We start from the raw sequence: 19,485 nt of genomic DNA, 5'->3' as shown, positions 1-19,485 counted from the left end.
CCTCTTCGGTGATCGATGAATTAGGAGCTTCATTCGAGGAGCCGCGGTCAATTTAAAATTCCGAGTACAACTCTAGTTTAGAAGAAATTGTTAACATTGAGGCTCACCCTAGCGGACTCCCGAATTACTTTCCAGCTATTGCTACGCTGGTTCCGCAATCGCAGGGTGCTTGATGTACAGTTATCATACTGGTGTAGCCGCTGAGGGACAAGCCGGGTTATTTGCTGCCGCCTGCGAGCTTACGCCGGATCAATATTCACTAAACGAATTAGTCGGTTAGTTACCCATCGGGAGAGAGGTATACCCACGCCTCGCATGCGACGTACGGGACTCTCCCTCCACATTCGCGTGCGGCGATTCCATTCGGCAGCAGACACAGACGACGCCCTCCTTCTCCACCACGCGTACAGTTTGTCTGCGCCGCACACACTTATTATACGAGACGCACGCACGGTCTCCCACACCTGGATGGTTTCGCGGCGCGCAAAAGCGCACGGCAAGCGAGAGCACCGAGGGAGGGAGGTCGAGTGTGTGTACGGCCAGCACGGCGGCGGGAGGGGGGTCTGTAGTAGGCGACAGGATGTGACGTCATCAGATTGAGTGCCGTTCTGCTCGGCAGACAGTTTGCCCTCTGGTCAGTCAACCAGCACCTCTCCTCATCGTTCCGGTGGGCGGCTTTTCAGAATCCAGGAGTCCCTGACGTCACCCCTCTCACACGTGACCGCTGCAGAGGCCGTTTCTCCCTCTTTCCGCCGACACACACACACAGCGGGGGGAACGAGTTTTCTCCTGCGGCGAGAGACAGCGGCAGCAGCGCGAGGCATTACACGCCAAACGTGCCTTCTCTGGGTCGCCTGCAGTCGGCTGTTCCCGGAGCGTTGTTTCGGCCGCCGTCTACCACCGGTCCCGCTATGGCCGCGAACCACATCAGGTACGCCCGATCTTTGAGAATTCCCGCGCGTCCCTGCCCTGTTTGGCGTCTGACGAGTACGCGAGGTGAACTCGTAGTCCCATTCCGTCACGATCCGCTTCTCAGACACGGAGGAATGGCCTGGCGGCTGGATGCAACGCAGTGCTCCTTTTATGGCCGCCTCCTCTCCGGGCGTGCCTTTCCTTATGTCTCAGTCTCGCTGACGACGCATTCCTGACGCTACCTGCGAATGCTCCGTCTGTCCGCCTATCCCAGCCACGCCATCATAAACTGGCACCACTAATATACTACGTGCTTCTGAACAGTATAGTTTGTTGTCGCCAACCGGCGCATTGTCAGCGTGTGGGTGTTTTTTTTTCTCTTCAAATCAGTGATGTAATCGGCCATTCCGTTAACAGCACTCCTGGATTAAGCATTCTAAAATTGTAAAATGCTCGCATCCTAAGACTTTCAAATCCTTCGTTTTGCTGGAAAAACAAGTTTTGAACACAATCTTAATTCAGCAGGTATAACGAAAGGGTTTACGAAAGTCATGCCGTAGTGTAAGTGCCGATGTTGAAGGTGCCAACACAATGTGCGTAAAGTGGAAATCTCCGTTGAGGTGGCTCAGTGGCTAAGGTCTGCGGCAGAATTTCGTTTTAACGAAATTCGCGATTTAACGAGTTGCTTTTCTTTCCCGAGTTTCGGCTAACTCCACGAATTCCAATTAGGTCAATTTTTGTCATAAAGTGGGGCTCTAAGTAAAGGCTAGAATATATTTGAATAGTCCGTTAGCAGCGCTGTATACATCGAGTTTCTGCCAGTGATAAATCTTCCCTCAGAATGACGAATGCGACATCTTAGACCTGCGACATTCCTGCTCCAGTAACTTACGCTGGTGACACAAACGGGCACGAATTCCGGCTAGTGTACCCGGGCAAGTTTGGCGCTCGCCATCCCCCAGATACAAATAGGGAGTGATATAGTCAGCTTCCTCGACACCGTCATATATATCAGAGCATTATTACACGGAATACTGAATGGCAGCTTACAGATCCAGCCAGGAATGAAAGCCGGCTGCCAATTCATGTTGCGTTCCTGTTTTGTCACTGTTCGTTGCGTTGCCACTTCATTGCGTACGACGTTACTGCTTGTACGGTTTTCATGGTCTATAACTTCTTTCTTTTCCTTGCACTGAAGTTTCAATTGTCCAAAGGTCCACGTCAACGTGTGTACACCGCATGGAGCACTGAGATAGTCTGTCCTTACAGATGCTAATAACGATTTTTTTTTCGGAAACTAAAATGCATATGCAATGAGGAAACGTACAGCATCTCAGTGATCCCGGAAAAATGAAATTCTAACCCTTGAGCGGAAATGTCACCCTTTAAAATTCCTAAAATAAACGGGTGCAGGAAAACAAATATTTCAAGAATATCACTTATTTCTACGAAACAAATTTCTTAAGAATAATGAGAGAGAACACGTTTCCCTATATGGGGATGCCATATGTCAGCAATGGAGATAGTATGACTAAAAAATTGTCCCCAAACCACGCTGTGAAATTGTTTGTACAGAGAAGCCCAATGAGTGCACGATACAAAATGCGATTGACCAGGGAGGAGATTAAAAGGGTGCGAAATACAAAACACGATTTTTTTGTAATTTTGTTTCGCATGCTTGTCTGATAATTAGCTTACTGAATCTTTGAAGGACTGCAGTTGCATACTATCCGACAAACATAGGCCTGCCCGTTAAACGGAGGTTTTGTGACGGTACTAGAAGTGCTTAGCGGTGGCTTCATGTTATATTGAAGCTGCGACTGATAGTAATCTATGATAACTGCTGAGACAATGTTTCCCAGAATAATATAGTCGTTGGAGCAGTTCAACCTCGTATACTTTGTTTCGAAATAGTTCTGATAAAACACAATTTGCAACTTTTTTTTTTGTAACCATACTGCTCCTGCAGAAGCCAGTGTTTTGGCAGCAGCCGGGAATTCTATTTGCAACTCCATGGGGTACTATCTAATTGTGACAAGTACATGAAACTCGGCGTAATAATAGAGCAGCCTCAGCGGATAATTGTCACTTTCTTTCTTCCGGAGTAGTTCCAATAAAACGAACCTTACAACCGTTTTCCTACTGCAGATGCCTGCGTATCGACACCAGACAGGAATTCCTAATTGTTTACGACCCCTAGGAAATAGCTGATTATGAAAAGAAAATGAACATCGCCTCAATGATAAGTTCCTCTTAGCGGCCAATTGCAGTATGAATTTTTCGAAGATAGCTACACTAAACTGAAAGTTACAAAGCGCTTGGGAAAGAGTTGGCTTCGCTGCAAAGCGCGTTGTCTACGTTTTGTTTTCGGACGCCGGAAACGATTGAGCTGCTGGGATTGAGCTTCGCTGTGAAATGCATCCCCCTCCTTGACGTCGCAGCTGCCTGATGCAATTATGAAAGGGTTGTAATTAGCCCTCAGGTGGCGCATTTCGATCCGCCAACTAAACAACCTAACGCAACCAACTACCCGTCGAAAGTAAGAAAGAAAGATCGCGAACGCGGTCACTCAGAAAATGACTTGCAGACAAAACATCTGCGAAGCCTTCCTTGATTATCCCGCGTGCTGCCAGCCGTTTCAATGGCGTGGAAGCATCGTGACGTGCCGCGCGCTGAAGCGGCCTCTGGAGTGCGTTAGCGAGGAGACTATACGTATTTCCTGTTCTTTTTCGCGTTCGCCTGCTCCGCGCCAGCGACGTCGTGACGTTAGATTTTCCAGGGCGCGCTAACGTCTTTCCGACAGCATTAGCCGCCGGCCCGACGAAAAGGACGCATTTCAGCGACCCTGCGTATACAGACGAGGGCGCGTTTAAAACCGGCAAGAAAGAACGTCGTTCTTTGATCTCACCGCCGTTGCAAAAGGCGTAATTGCGCTCAGCGTCAAGCGCGACCTTCTAACGCCTATAACGTCTAGACTAGACGTATTGTGCAAACTTTAGCCCTTGGTTCGAATCCGCATGCGTCAATGCGTCCTTTCTTGTACTTACTGTTTTTTATAACGTGTAATACGGCACTGCATGCGATAAGAGGCCACGGCGACGCGCGTGTTAGCGCTTCGTTCCATTGGGTAGTTAACGTGTCACCACTAGCACGTGGAAAACGAAGACGTAAGACAAAAGCATCCGATGTTGGATGCGCAGCACACAGTAGCGATACATTGCATCCCAGTAATTGTGTGTTTTCTGCACGCACGATTTAAATAGAACCACTTGAACCTCCGTCACTAAAATACGGCTGTTAAGACTGATAATACCGGTTCCATAGAGGAGTCGACAGCTCTGAACAAAAGTTGTCGCTCCCGAAAGGAACTAGGCGCGCGCCATTCCAGTGCGAAGCGGAAAAGATGAGCGCGTACTCAACGCCGCCTCCTGATAGTACGAGATCCCTCCAGCTTGCTACGCTCTCACGTCGGCTTGCTTCGAAGACCGCAACGCCGCTGACGTTCACACTTATTGCACAGAGATAATCCACAGCGCATGTGAGAGGGGCGGCGCATCGGCTCGCACGCCACTCTCCTCTCCGAGTGCCTCACACGACGCCCGACAGCAGCAGCAACGTCGTCGGCGAGTGCAATGCCCCGTGCTGTTTATAAATAAGGCGGCGTCCGCTACTTGGATCTCTCGGCGCGCAGTAGCTGTCCCGAATAGGAAAGCCGGGCACCCAGCGACCGGCCGACGAGAGAAAACGCTTGCGCAGACAGAAGCCGCCGCCTCAGACCGCGACGCGAAGATAACGGATTTGGGGAGACACCGCTTGACGAGTCGCAGCGTGGAACGGTGCGCTTGGGCCCCCGCCAAGCCGCCGCCGCGCTACACACCCCGCCGTGCTGGGCGAACCGTCGTGCCGAGACGCCGGACCGGCTGATGATACGAGACGCGACTCCGTCCCTCTTTTATAAGGAGATTCGTCGTCCTGGTCGTGGTGCCGCGGGGAGTCTGCGCTTGACGCATATATTTAGCTCGACGAGAACCCGAGAGGCACGGGTTGTGTGTAATTGCGCGTTCGGAAGAGAAGCTTAAGAGGTCTTTTTGGCAATGCTTAGCGGCCCACGGGGAAAGCCACCCTCAAAAATGACATGGTAGTCAGCTGAAATAAAATTACCATGAGAACGTCTCCGAAAGACAGCCAGTTTTAAACTGCGTGCAGACGTCTTAAAAAGAATTCTGGTGCACTCACGCTTAGAAATAAAGTCCTCTGTGTATAATCCGCCTGCCGTAAGGCCAATAAAAACACATTTCCAAGTCTTGAGGCTGAGGGCTTCAGCAAATGTTTTTTTTCTTATGTCCTTTTTTTAAATGCCAGCTCTCCTGCTTCTTCCTGGAGCACGAGCAACCTCGCAACAGTTTCTGCGTATTTTGAACTCCCGGCAAGAATAAGAAGGAAAAGATCGAAGAATACGCAAAAACAGGTCACCGTCTTCCTTTGTGAACCGGGGTTATTGTTTAGAGTGATAAAAGCCGGTGCGCATTACTCGCATGCGACTACAACTAGTAATTCTCGACGTCGATTCGTGCGTTTAGATCTCCTGCATGCTAACTGTCAGTTTTATAGGAAAAGCCAACGCACATGAGTAAGATCGAGGCAGTGTTTTTTATAGGGTCATTTGTTGTTGTTTTCTTTTCATCTACACGGAAAAAAACAGGAACCTTATAATAACTTCTTGTGAACGCCTACAGACGTTAGTACAATATTCTTATCATTAGACTCTGTCATATTTCTAATAAAAACAGCCAAGTCCTGTCACATTGTACACGCGAACGTGAACGATAGAGACTTCACACTCCCCATGATAGCAAAGCAGCTCAGGTGTGCGAACGCCGGAAAATCTGGTTACGTGTGCAAAGCACCGCCGCCAAGGTCGTGCCGGCGCCTTGACTGTAAGAAAAGGGCGCGTGCGTTTGTCGACGAAAAAAAAAAAAAAACGTTTGCTAGGGGATAAACTTCACAACCTGATATGCTCGCTAATCGTTCCGATAAAATCTTGGTGCCGCCACAGTACAGTAGCGCAGCCTAAAGATGACAGCGCGTGCATAAACGTCCTCTCTGTATACAAGCCGATCAGACCGAGGGCTCTGCATTAGCAGCCTAATCGACGCCACAAATCGATCGCGCTCCGTCCGACGTTGCGCCTGCAGGCGTGCGTGCGAGCCTCGTTTTCCAAGGCCGGCCAGCGTGAGAACGCGACCGCTATGCTACTCGTGGCGCCTGCGCGTACAGAGCACCCGGCACCGAGCGCACGCGAAAACACACTCGGGCCGAGCAGGAGCCAGGATGGAGGCCCACCGGGTGTTCCGCCGCAGCGCGTTGCGGCCGCAGCCGCGCGTGCAGTTGTTTCAGCCCAGCGCTGCTGCTGAGGCACCCCACGCTGCGCGACCAACGGTGCTGTTCTGATAAGGCAGCAAGAAGACAGGGGCGCAGAGGCTGGGCAACCACGCACACTGCAGGCGTAGCCAGGGTTTTGCCGTCCCAGGAGGGGTTGTTCGACGTTTACGGAGGTTGGTTTTTCATACTTTCCCACGCCGAAATCTATAAACACATGGCTTGCGAGCATGTCGGGAGGTTCAACCACCCCCTGCCCCCCAATTTAACGGTTGCGCCAGTGACGGCAAGTGTGAACGAGCGTGTGCATGTAGATGGTGTTGCTGCGCAGATCGCGTACTCTGCGTAAAGTCAAGACCAGTGCATAAAAGTGTCCGTTTTAAACAATATCGCATATACCCCACACGGACAAATGTGTTCGCAGCCCATCCACCTTTCAACCCCTCCTGCCGCTGTAGAAGGCCCAACAGGGCCTAGCGCTTGGCTAACTTCCCGGCTTCCATCTGCCTTGTCCTCCTTCATTCCTTCATCACCATCATAGTCATCATCATCATCACAACTATAATCAGAAGCAGCAGCCTATATTCGCGCGCATTCACATAGCTAAGATCTCTCCCGAAGATTTTCAGCCCCTTCAATAGTGAGCTTGCCTAGTCTATTCTTTGCCCCCAAATTTGCCTAGTTGCTATCCCTCCACCGATCTCTTGCTCTTTCGTTCGCATTGCATCACCTGACCAACCCCGCTTTATTCTTGCAATTAAATCTGCCAATTAAATGAGAGTGGAAAATGCTACCGAGTGTACATGCTCTATTAACGACAAGAATACGGTAGTACGTGGGAGATTCTATTTTATTGTTTTCTTAGAACACGCGCTTCAGGAATCGCCGACACCCCCATCGCACGGAGACCGGTTGTGCTGTCCATATTAGCGGTGCACGGTGCGAGTGGGATTTTTAACCCGGAGAAAGCTGCTGCTGCGAGTCTTTCTTGCACGCGACTCGTGTATTTCGAGGTTATCGCGCTATATCTTCCGCCGCAGCGCCCCTGAGACCCACGCGGCCCCCACAGGGGCGGCAACGGCGGCTCCATTAGGAAAACTTGCGGACACCTACACGAGCCCGAGGGGGGCAACAGCTTCCGTCTGGCAGAATGCACGTCGCTACATTACATGCTGCCCGCGCATATATGCAAAACACGCACCACGGCTTTTTTCGTCCGGACTTCGGATATGTACTGACCCGGTTGATTGGAAATGATAAATAGCTTATGGTAAACCAGCCTGGTAACGAAGCGCGGTAGCTTGGTGAGAAGTAGGGTGCAGGGACAATCCCGATTGCATTTTTATATGTATATCGTGGCTTTAAACTTCTTTTTGGTGCTCGTTGCATGCGTTCGAAGATATGGTGAGCCCGCCGCCTAATGTAGCGCTGGCCTTGACTCAGCAAGTGTTAAAAGAAGACGGAAGTACGTATTATCCCATCTCATAGCAACACATCCCGGCCCTCTGAAGAGGTATTTTTTTACTCGTTTCCTTCTCCACACTATCACGAGTGTGCTATGAAGGTGCGCCGGCAGGCATTCCTGATTCCAGCCTGTACTGTCCTGGTCCTTTACTACTAGCTTGCGCTTCATCCAGCTGCGGCTGCAACTAGTAATAAATATCGGACAAATTCCCACACCCGCTGAGAAGAACCCTGCAATGTTCAGTACTATTCTCTATTACTATCCAGCAAGAAGTGGTATAAACCGTCATCTCCTCACTACAGTGCCCCTTCGGGCTAGGTACTTTAATCCCAACCTGAACGTAAAATGCGGAAGCATTTTAAGCTACCTGCCTCTGAAATTTGTCTGCTCGTCCGTCTGCCTATCCGAAACGCATGACGCGATGCGCTCCAAGTTATCCACGGCTCATTTGGCCCACACCAATGGCCGTTGTATACACGTCGCACCACGCTGAGGAACGTCCTGTCACGTAACAACGACGAGTTCATACAATTTTACATATATTCATATTTGCATTCGCTTGCTCTCCAAAAGCAGTAGGCCAGACGGTTTCGTTTTGAAGCAAACCCTCATGTCGGCCAGCGCCACAAACTCCTCGGTGCGCAAGGGTGAGGTTAGCTGCAATAACACTACGAGAATTCAAACGCCACAAGTGACGTCAAGTGATGTGGGGTGAACGGTGTTCTCCAGAAACGGCAGATCAACGTTGCCTAACGGCAGCGACTCGGCCCATGCATACGTGAACCGAAACTAGCTTTAAAGAGGAGCAGCAGGTTCGCGCTTTGGGAAACCACTCGCGCGGGGCCATTGCGATCAGCGCACTTGTTCGCATTTTCAGCCCTCACAAAGCGAATCTCTCTCTCAGCGAAACACCCGGTAGCGGTAACATCATGCACCGGCAGCGGTAACCCCGCGCTGCGGTGCCCCGTATGGGGCCCTCACAATGGGCCACCCTTCTATTGAGCGGAGGCAGCGACGGGGGGACCCTCTGAATTGCACCATTCGGTGGGCCCCGGCGGACAGGCAGCTCCCCGGAGATCCTTTCTCGCGATATAAGCTCTCTCGTACAACGCAGGGCCAAGGTGTCGCTGGCGGTGCTTCTCCCGTAGAGCGCACGGTAAGCGCAAAACGAAAGGTGCTTAGTTGCGTGGCTCTGCCTCCCTTTGTCGTTCCCTTTTTCTGCCGTTTTGTTTCGTCATACGGCGGCGCTCAACAGGTGTGCCACACAGCCATGGGAAGGCCTTGGCCTACGTTAGGAGCGGGGGAGAGGAGGCTTCTAACGGCGCTGTGCGTTGGTTGCGTTATGTTGCCTTGCGTTTAGCCTTCGGTCACTGCGAACCCGTCGCTGAGAGTGGGTCGGCGGAAGGCTGGACACATGCATGTTGGTCCTAAAGTGCCAAGGCACTTTGTGCGGAGTTGCTATAGATCCGCGTATACGAACGTAGAGAGCGGGTATTGCGTCGCCCTGAGTGCGGCTCTGTGCGGTCACGCATTGGAAGTGGCCCCGTTTCTGGGTTTTGCGAAACTGCCCTGGGATTGATGCGGCTCCGCCAAAATCTCCATGCCTCGTATTGCTACAACTATGCATGCAGATATCGTGTACACGAAAAAGGCGGCGACGTGTGTATTGTGAGAACTGATACGCCCGTTCCCCAGACCGTCTTCTACACTCCATGTACACACTCATCATTCTACGCATTAGTAGATTATTCTTCTTCATCAGTTATTATCATCATCGTGTATTCTGTTGGCTGCTCTGTCGGGAAAACCAGATTAAACCGTTCTCTGCGTTAGCCCGCCTTTGTCTCTCAGTATTTACATGTTAGATGTTACACGGATACTGCCAGCGTTTTGCGAACCCGGTATACGTAGTGCGGGCCACGGAGAAAGATAAAGCTTCGTGGTGTGGGCTACTAATCTTCCGAGCCATGACTTCCTGAATGCCAACGGCGGCTTGCGTCACGTGGCGCGTGGCCCCTCTGCAGCCTCGTCGTTGTCGGCCGTCAGGGTTGGCTATTGTTTCCACTGGCTGCGCAGAATTTATAAAACCGCAATTTCATCTGCCGCACTGACTCACATTCAACCGGTGCACTCCGGGAAACGCCCATACCGTACAACGGCCCGCACTGCCGTCATAACTAAGACCCCGCCGTCTCTTTTTTTTTTTTTTTTTACCGGAACTAAGTAATTGCCTACAAAGAAGAGGCGGCCATATAACTGGACCGTAAAAGTTTCAGACGGGAAGTTGCGGACAAGCGGGCTTCTCTTTATTGGGCACCAGAGAAAACGAGGATCGACTGTCTCGTCGGTCGTCATCTCGACAGCGGTCCAGTCTCCACGCCGCTGTTTGGGCATCTCGTTAACCAGCGGATGTCGGTCTGAGCTTCGGACGCGAACGAGCCCGTGAAAAGGGGTCGCCCATCCTTGTGCGCCCTTCTTTGTGCAGCCGGCGGTCGTCGGGGCTCAGCTCTCGGAAGACTCGAGCCGTCGTCGTATATCTGCAGGCGCAGGCATGAACGGGCCTCGGCCTTTTTTCGGACGACATCGTTAATCATGCCGGGCCTCGGGTAACATACGGCGGTGTTTAGTAATGACGACGCCGGAAGGGCTCACAACGACGTGGGAGGGCATTTGTTACGGCCTCCCCTGCCCAAACAAACGGAGTAGCGGGAACGATAGTTAAAAAGAGAAACATTATAAATCTTGCGCAAGCCGGGGATGACGGTGATACCGGTGGCGCGCCTTCATCTTATAGCCAGCACGGGCCCGCTTATAGCTTTATAAATAGTACTGCGAAGATGCAGGCGCGAGTCCGTTCTTGACGGTTCATTCATAAATTTCCCGCCCAGGGCATGGTGGATAAAAGTACCTATTTTATTGATTCAAAGATATTTATTTATTTTATATGAAGTCGGCCTGAGGCCGCGCTATGAACAAATGTGATGAGGAACAGGTCTGAAGGAGAAAGAAATCGCCGTCTAAGAATTAAGGGGTGGGGTGTGCTTGGCGAGAAATTTCTGAGACACTGATTTGGGCCGTCGGCAATACTGAAAACAGGCCGCAGAACTGCACGGCAATAGCTTTGCACGCTTTTTTAAACAGTGGAACGTTTTAAGCTTAAGCTTGATCCGGTGGCGTCATAAAAAAAAATACAAAGAAAAAATTGCGCCACCTGTAAAGGGTGCACCACCGCAAATAGGGCCTTGTAACAGTGAAGCCGGCTTTAGCACCTGCTCGAGTGGGAGCACAAGGGGCATATGCTTATGAGCACCCCTTACTATACCATTTTAAATGCGGCAGCCTTTCTTACGCTACTAAAACACGCAAGAAATTGACGCAGCTTGCATTAGTGGTGCATGGCTGGAGAAACAGCGGAGCTTGGGATCGGCCTAACTTCTTCCCCCCAGGGATCCGCTGTCCGTGTGGGGGAAAATCTGTCTGAAATTGGCCTCACCCCTCAACACCTAGCTCATCCAAGCAAGAACATCGCAATACTTTAAAAAATATCATAACCGCAAGAAGCTAGGTCGACCACAATTCTGCTGTTTCTCCAGCCTTGCGCCACTGGTGCAAGCCGCGCGAATTTTTTACAACGGGCTCTACCCAATACTGGTATTCACGAGAAAACAAATAACTTTCTCCTCTTCATAAGAATAAAAATTTCTTGTCATCGCGCACCTGCTTGTCGCAATCAACAGTGTCTCGTAAGCTGCAGAAGTAATGAGATAAACATTTATTTTTATTATTATTCCGTAAGGCGGCCGAGCGGTGCGTCTGTGTCATTGATCACGTACCTTGGAGGAAATCAGTGGTTGCCACCGTCGTATCAAGTCAGGCGTGCGTTGTAAGCACATCTGGGGCGAAGCCTCTGCGGCGAACACAGATAGTAACTGCGTAGTCAGTTTCAGGCAATGTTTTGGTTGGCTTCAAGCGCGTACGTGAATGCGAGATACGAGTAGCTTCGCATGCCCCTTCGTTCCGCCGTCACGCAAGACCAATACACTCCCCGTGCTGTGCCGTCCTTTAATCAAGGCGTGATGTGTGCAGCTCGCGCTCTTACAGCTCCGATTTTATTCGCGGTACACCTCTGGAGTGCGAACAAGGTACCGCGTAATTGCTTCCGCGTGAGGAGAACTGTGCATCAACTCTCCTTGTTCCTCTCCGACTGTGTCATCACCGTCGCTTCCGCAGCGGGCAATTTGGAGGCATTTACGAGGCCCGTCCAAGCCGGTCCCGTAACAACAATTCGCGTCCTACTGCGGGCCTCCAATTGCCACGGAGAGTAGCAATTACTTTAGCGCGCCCCCGTACGCATTAGCAATTCCAAAGACACGCCATGAACAACCAGCCTTGAACCGAGACGCTGGGCCACATTCGAACTTGTTTCGGTGGAGGGTCGGAGCGACTACGTTCGGCTATCTCGAATGCGTGCGCATAGCATTCACCGCAAGACCACTTTTTTATTGTAAGTGTTGTGCCATGCTTGATCGGCAAGAGGTTCGGCAAAGCCCGATGGAGGAGGCGGACAAGGGGTTTGTACTAAGCGCTGCGACTGCTTTATTGCCTTGACAGTTACCCGAAAGAAGTTCACGCAGTGAATGAAGGCATAGTAGGGTTTGCGAGCGCCCAAGAGTCGCCGAAATGCGTTGACCGATAAGGCGCACCATACGGCGCCGCTCGGCTTGTACAGAGTGTACACTCGACGTCCAGCGTATACGTACGTATACGCGTTGAGTTGCATGCTTTGAGACAGCTGCTGGGGGGCATTGGCTTCTCCGCGAAAGCGGGGAACTGTTATCATGACTGAGAGCCAGAGATAACTTCCCGTGATAAAGGTCGTACACGGCGAGCACGCCTGTGAGAGCCCATTTACTCCGAGCGTCGCTTCACGAGTAGAATTATGTCTTTCCCCATTCTTTGGGGCGGAGTAGGTTTGTGCGACGCTGCAGTAGCTACACTGGAGCTTTTCTCTTCGCGAATGCGGCCGTTCCAAAGACCCGTATTTTGGGCTCGGCGAATTTGTCCATAGCACCGATGGCGCCTGCACTCATTATTACCGGCGGCCCTCACCCGAGAAAGGAAAGTTTCTACCCCCTTCGCCGGCAGGCCGGCGAAAGCCAGCTGCATCGAATATAGCCTTGGGCCGCCAGTTTCTAGCGGACTGAAAAGAGTTCTCGTGATTGCCCCAATTAGTGAAGGCCTTTCCGCACGTAGGCCGACGTGTTTTAATTAAAGACAAGTCACTAGGCTCATTCAAGTCGATTGGTTTTGCGCATACGTTTTGTTCACTGCCTCGGCCTTCTAAACTCTCCTAGTGGTGACTGGAACCTTAGTTTCGTGCAGTGACTTGTATGCACGAATGCAGTGCCCTAGAGCGTCAGAGAACCGGTACTAAAGCTCATCTTCAGAGGAACAAACAACTCGACCAAATGGCACAACAACCAGGATATGCGCCGCGGGCGTACAGGGCGTGACGTGAGGGCAATTACCTTTCACTGTCACACCACGTCTCTTCACTCCCCGTCCGCTTCATGTATATTCATGCCCGCAGACGTAGCGATATCAACGTCGAGCGACGTTGACGTAATAATGAATGAGTGCACGCGAGCCGGCTGCTCCGCTCAGAGCGGTGACAACACTGACAACTTCCTCCTCTTCGGCTACAAGGAGCGCGACCTCATTAGGCCGAAGGGGGGAAAAGGAGCACCGGACAGCGGCACACTTTCGTCGGTCTTCGCGGCGAGCACGCGGTGGCTGCGATAACGCGTCGCTAGCGAGCTCGCTGGACGTAGGAACGAGGAAGTTGCCGTGCCTCGGCGGACGCGGACACACTGTGCCTCTCTTCCCGTCGTGCCCGGGGCAGATCACGCGAACTTCCTCCCAGCTTCGTCCACAGGAGCGGAACTCAGCCTTAATGCAGTCGACCCTCGCTATAACTAAATCGCTTTATTCGAAATTTCGCTTTACTCGAAATGATTCGTGGTGCCCACAGCATTGCATAAATAGCAAATTAGCTCCAATTTTAGCGAAGCCCGCTTATAACAAAGTAAGTTTCCAGTTCCGTGCACTTCGCAAAAACTTTATGAGAGAAGAAACTCACGTCTTTATACGATGACTCTCTCTCTCTCTCTCTCTCTCTCTCTCTCTCTCTCTCTCTCTCTCTCTCTCTCTCTCTCTCTCTCTCTCTCTCTCTCTCTCTCTCTCTCTCTCTCTCTCAGCTCTTCCAAATGTACTCTTGATGTACACCGCGGCCGCTTTTCTGATGGAAGCGAAAAGCAAGAACGCCCATCTGTACGAGTTTTCGGCGCACGTTAAAGATCCCCAGGTGGTCAAAATTCATCTGGAACCCACCACGACGGCGCGCCTCATCGCCTGCGTTGCGTCGGCGCGTTAAACCCTGCAATCAATCAGATGCGCTCTTTTTCGGCGGGGTGGCATTTCCGCTAGACAACAGTTATTACAGAAAAGCCCGACAGCTTTCAATTGATTGAAAGCATTCGTCGCTGCTACTGAGGTTTAAAATGGTACATGAACTGTGGACATTAACAATCAGGCGTACCCACACGTCACACGTGAATTCCACTGGACAGGTTAAGCGAGTTTCTGTACCTTTTTTTCATAAAAAAATGTAGTGCGAGGAAGTTCGGGCACAAAGAAACGTAGGTACGTACACGTCACGCGATAACACGCTCAGATTATATTCTTGCACGGGATACCAAAAAAGGTCATTTTATTTTTGAGTGAACGTTAAGCCCATTCTGTAATTTTCTGCCTACATTAATACAAGTCGCCAGACTGCCTTAACATCCATTCGCCCCGTGCCTATCCAAGTGATCATCGTACGCTGTGGTGTAAGGAACCTTTTTGCCTTCCACGGCAACGAGTCCTCGACGATTTTGAGATGCACAGCTCCAAAAGAGAATGCGCGCCAGCTAAAATAAAGTTTTATCTCGAAATAAAAGACGGTTCCTTTGACCTTACTTGAGAAACCAGAACGCAGTTTCTCGTTTCGCGAGGATTCAAAAGGATAGCAGATATACGGCTCTTGTCTATCCTCTTTTATTTGTTTACTTTTGGGCGTGGTTTGGGGGAGGGGGAGGTTTGAGTGTGCAATATAGCCCTACAGCAAATTGCTTGTTTTTATCTGGCTTAGCCGCCTTTAAATCTCCCGCGGTCGCGTTGACTTCGAGGCAGGGGACGAGAACGGCGTCGATAGTCGAAGCACGTACCAGCCCGTTAGTACACGCCGCCGCAATGCCAATAAGCTCACCGTGCGGTGGCTGGCAACGGCTTGGGACGTGTACACACAATCACACGAAAACAGGCGTGCAAAGATCGTCGCATGGGGAAGAAACGTGTTGCTTCGGCCGGCGTGCGACAGACGCCTGGCTTCAAGGCGATAGGCTGGTTGGCGGAAGCCGGCTGAAGATAGCGGCACCACGCTCTTCACTGCTGCAGACGGCAACCTTTTTGTACGTCACGCCACGCCTTTAAACAAAGACGGCCTCGTGAACGAGATTTCAGCGCACGTTAAGGACCCCTGGTGGTCTAAATTAACCCCTATCATTCCGCTACACCGCGGGTTGCAGCCATGATGCAGCTTCTGCGCATAAACCCAGGCTTGAATTAAGGCTTTCTTAATGCAAATTCTAGGGAATAACATCGAGTGCTAGTTTTCGTCGCCTCGTCAAGCCAAGCAAAGCATTCAGCGCGCCGAGTAACGTTTTCCCGCACAGATAAGAGCACCCACGTTTTCCGTGACAACAAAGTTGTAAGATCTGTTTAGGATGAACCGCAAGTTATCGTCCAACGTCTAAACTATTTGGGACAAATCATGCAGTGTTTACGCAAGTATAAAAAAAGCTACAGAAATTCTAAAAATTGTCTAGTAATGCGTAAGCATTACCACCCTGCTTCTTAGTTTCATCAACGCGACGGAATGTGTATTATAACAAACATCATGTCAAGAAAACACGGAATCGCGTGAAATTCTTGAATATGCAATTTTTATGGGAAATTTTCTCACCATTGTAGTTCCTTAAATATAACTGTTCAAGCCGTTCCTTTCATTCAATGTAATGCGAATATTCGGATCAGCAATATTGGGGTTCGAAGTGCTCGTATTCAAAGTTCCAACGAAGGGCAGACGAGGGGCCACCCGGGGCGATTTGTGGGGATCGTAGTACCATTCACAGACAGGTAAGGCATTGACGCAATCCATTATTCAGAGCTATGCTTAATTTTCCCACCGTAAGTGTTATTTCTTGTTTATAAATGCCGTGTTAAACACCGGAGAACCTTGCGGTCCGCTGAGGAAAGCCTCATTTTCAGCGTTAGCCACCGCGTAGTTGGTCCCCCGCCTGTTTGTTTCGTCTGAGCCGTTCAAATAAGGCGCCGTGCCTCTGGGCATGGCCTCCGTGGCGAGCCCAGGCTAATTATTCCTGGAGGCAACTAAAATTGACGGAAGGGGCGCCTCTCGTAACCATGCCAGACCAAGCAGTGAAACGAGCTGTAATTGGGCTTCCGCTGCAGGTTTCTGCGAGTCATGTGTCGCAAGGTGGCGTTCGATATATTTTAGACGCTGGGCAAAATGATGCTGAGCTACTACGCTTATATCCAGCGCTTGAACTGCCACCCTGAACGCTAATTTTCGGGAATGTTTATTATCTGCTTAAGGGCTACATTTGATGAGGGGGAACGTTGGCGGCGAAAGGGAGCAGGGGAGCGTGCAGGTGATTACGTCAGCAGTAACTACTTCCGCAGGATTACAACTGCAAAGGACTCAGCCATTTACCTGCCTGAAATTTATTGTCAACGGGTCGCCTAGCTTCCAGACCTCATGCGATGAGCTGCTTGCAAGTTTTCAGCGCCATAAATGGGAGTTCCTTAGAAAACAAACCTATGCCACTCGAAGTAGGATGCGCAGTTATGTCTTACGAGTGACGCCGGTTTCGTGTACCCGTGAACGTAAAGCGATGAACTAATAAAAAATCATGAGTCACTGCACTTTATGAAGGACCAGCGAAGCTGAGGTTTTTAAGAAAGGTACAAACTCTTTACGGAAGTCCCGCTACGACTCAACGTCCTTCAATCTCGGCGGATGGTCTAGATTCGGGAGGTAGACGTATCCATTTGTAGTGGAGTATCGAGGCACGGCACTTTTAGGCGGAGAGCCTACCTTCCCAGACACTTAAAGAATTGGCTCCGCTTGCAGTAGTGGTGCATGGCTGGGGAAACAGCGGAGCAGGGGTTCAACCTAGCTTGTTGCGGCATAATTTTTGCTAGGTCTTGCCAGGCTTTGCTAAGTTTTGTTAGGTTTTGCGATGTTCTGGCTCGGCTGCGCTAAGCGTTGAGGGGTGAGGCGAGTTTAGCCGGATTTCACAAGGCCGTCCCAGTCGGTCCCGCCCACTGACAGTGGGTCCTTCGGGGGAAGAGGCTAAGCCGACCCCAAGTTCCGCTCTTTCTCCAGCCATGCACCACTTGTGCAAGCTGCGCCATTTTTTTTTTTGCGTTTTAGAAGTCCACGAAAGACTACCACCTCTAAAATAGTAAGGGGTGCCCATAAGCATTTGCCCCTTGTGCTCACACTAGTGCAGGGGCGAAAGCCGGCTTCACTGTTATAATACCCTATCTGCGATGGTGCACCCTTTCAGGCGGCGCAAGTTTTTTCTTGGTATTTATTGCTAACGCCAGCGGACCAAGCTAAAGCTTAATCAGCTACGCCGTTTAAAAAATTTCGACGTCCCGGCGTCTGGGAGTCCGAACTTTGCACGGCCTCCTCGTTAGGACGAGACAAAAGTAAAATTCAAAATGGAGAAAGCCGTCTTTCTGGTTTGCTGTCTCGTGCCCGGCACCCCACCTTCTGCAGCAGCCGTCTATGGGAAAGCAAGCGCGCAAGTACACCAACAAACGCACACACACGAACTCTTCACACTCGAAATACACGTGGTTAAAGTTGGATCTGCCGCAAGGCGATTTTTGTGGACGCAGAACAAAAATGTGCGGGACCCCAGCCACAAACAGCTTCTCTGTAAAATAAACCTCTCTTTCTTCTTTCTTTCAATTTTCTTTCAACCGACTACATCGATAACCGTTTATCCCTGCACGCATTTTGTACCTAAGTGCGCGAATTAGCTGATGTTTCCAAATAAGCCTTGTCTGTCCACGTATTTTTTCGTTTAGCAGAAAAACAGTTTTTGATGTTAATTTATTCGTCCATCTAAGCTTACAATCAGGACCAAGCCAAGTAATGCTTCCCGCTGCGACGCTGCTAATAACGAGTTTCCTGCTCAGCAAGTCATAACAGCATCATTGCGATTGGGGCGGAATCAGGGCTTGTGTTCTTCATGCCGTTTGCGACAGCGGCTGTAGAAATTAAAGCCTCGCGTGACACACCGGGCCATGCTGGTCAGTGTTGCCCAGTTGATTCGGTTTAAATTTCAAAGGTGGTGAAAGCACTACGCTGTCATCCGCGTTGGCTCAGTGGCTAAAGCGTCGTGCTGCTGAGACCAAGGACGTAGAGGATGAGAGAGGGTACCTACGCGTCGCCGATGGCGGCGAATACGTGCTATCTTATTGCATGCCGCGTCCTCTCAGGCTCGCCTTCTTCAGGACTGCAGTATCAGCACAAAGCCACCAAAAATGCGCCTTTTCGAAGCTTATCCTGCCGGCAGGATGCCTCGCGCGTAACTGTATACCTCCTGCGCTTCGCCCTTTCGCTGAAAACATGCACACGCAGATGGCACCAGGAGTGACAGTCGGTTAGTTTCCAACGGAGAACTGCACATCCTCGCTTAGTCTTTCTCTGGCCGTTTAGTGCTTTTTTTTTCCCTCTAATATTCTTTCTTTCCTCGATATCTCACCCTTCCTGCAAAACCGACGAGAAAAAAGGGAAACACGTAATCGCGTGTGCCGACCCCACAAAAGGGGGAATGGATGAAGTGACGGCGCCTGGTGAGCATTTATCTCGCTCTCTCCCGTCATCCGCGTTACGTCTGTCTGGACCGGCACGGCTTCTCCGCGGCGTGGAGACGCTCCGCATCCGATCACCTGTGGAACGCAACAGCCCCCGCCGTCTCCTCTCGGACGCGGCCACGGACCAACGGTGCCCAGCAATGCGCCCACGAGGAAAACGACCTCTTCCTGCCCCCTCTCGCTCTTCTCTTTCCTTTCTTCGTGTCCCTCCCTCGCTCCTTTTTGGCCCTATTGTGACGCCGGCATTGTGTAGTTGCCCGTTCCGCCCAGAATTGCGCTCGGGCGCAGCTGGGCCGTGGCGACGGCCTCGCGCGTGCAGCACGACCGAATGCGAGACGCGGTCGGAGAGCCGCCCTTCCTTCTCTTTTTTCGCCGTCTCATCTTTTTTTGCTCACCGAGCGCTGGGTTCTTGCACTCGCTGATACGCGCAAAGGTCACCGTTTTCTCCTCGCCTCAGCAGCGCTTTCGCGCAAACATTGAGGCACACACACAAAAAGTACCAGGATGTGGAAATCTAATCATATATAGGACCTCTAGGCTGGGCCAGCTAGCACGCAGCCGAAATGCAATACCCAGAGGTTTCAGTAGTGTCACCAGAGAGCGAAAAGAGAGAGTTAGGCACTAATATAAACCGGGGGAATAGACGTCATATGATGGCATCGTCTAGAGGTCAAAAACCCGTGCCCAGGCGTCTCCGGCACGCAATTCTTTGGGTG

The 19,485-nt window shown here is 51.0% G+C and overlaps 1 protein-coding gene across 3 annotated transcripts in view; it reads left to right on the top strand.

The window, feature by feature from the left end:
- Nucleotides 1-19,485, top strand: part of Jupiter (microtubule-associated protein Jupiter) — a 62,269-nt gene that overhangs the window by 16,925 nt on the left and 25,859 nt on the right. The window contains exon 1 of one of the 3 annotated variants that reach the window (XM_077702217.1): nucleotides 542-931. The exons of the other annotated variants lie outside the window; for them this stretch is intronic. Coding sequence (XP_077558343.1) covers nucleotides 912-931 — 20 coding nt within the window. The 5' untranslated portion in view covers nucleotides 542-911. Of the gene's footprint in view, nucleotides 1-541; nucleotides 932-19,485 lie in introns of those variants that run through there. 3 annotated transcript variants of the gene reach the window in all.

Source organism: Haemaphysalis longicornis, unplaced genomic scaffold (genome assembly GCF_048455015.1).
Source record: "Haemaphysalis longicornis isolate Haplotype H1 unplaced genomic scaffold, Haemaphysalis longicornis Haplotype H1 scaffold_3, whole genome shotgun sequence".
Lineage (NCBI taxonomy): Eukaryota > Metazoa > Arthropoda > Arachnida > Ixodida > Ixodidae > Haemaphysalis > Haemaphysalis longicornis.
This window is presented reverse-complemented; position numbering and strand designations above follow the sequence as displayed.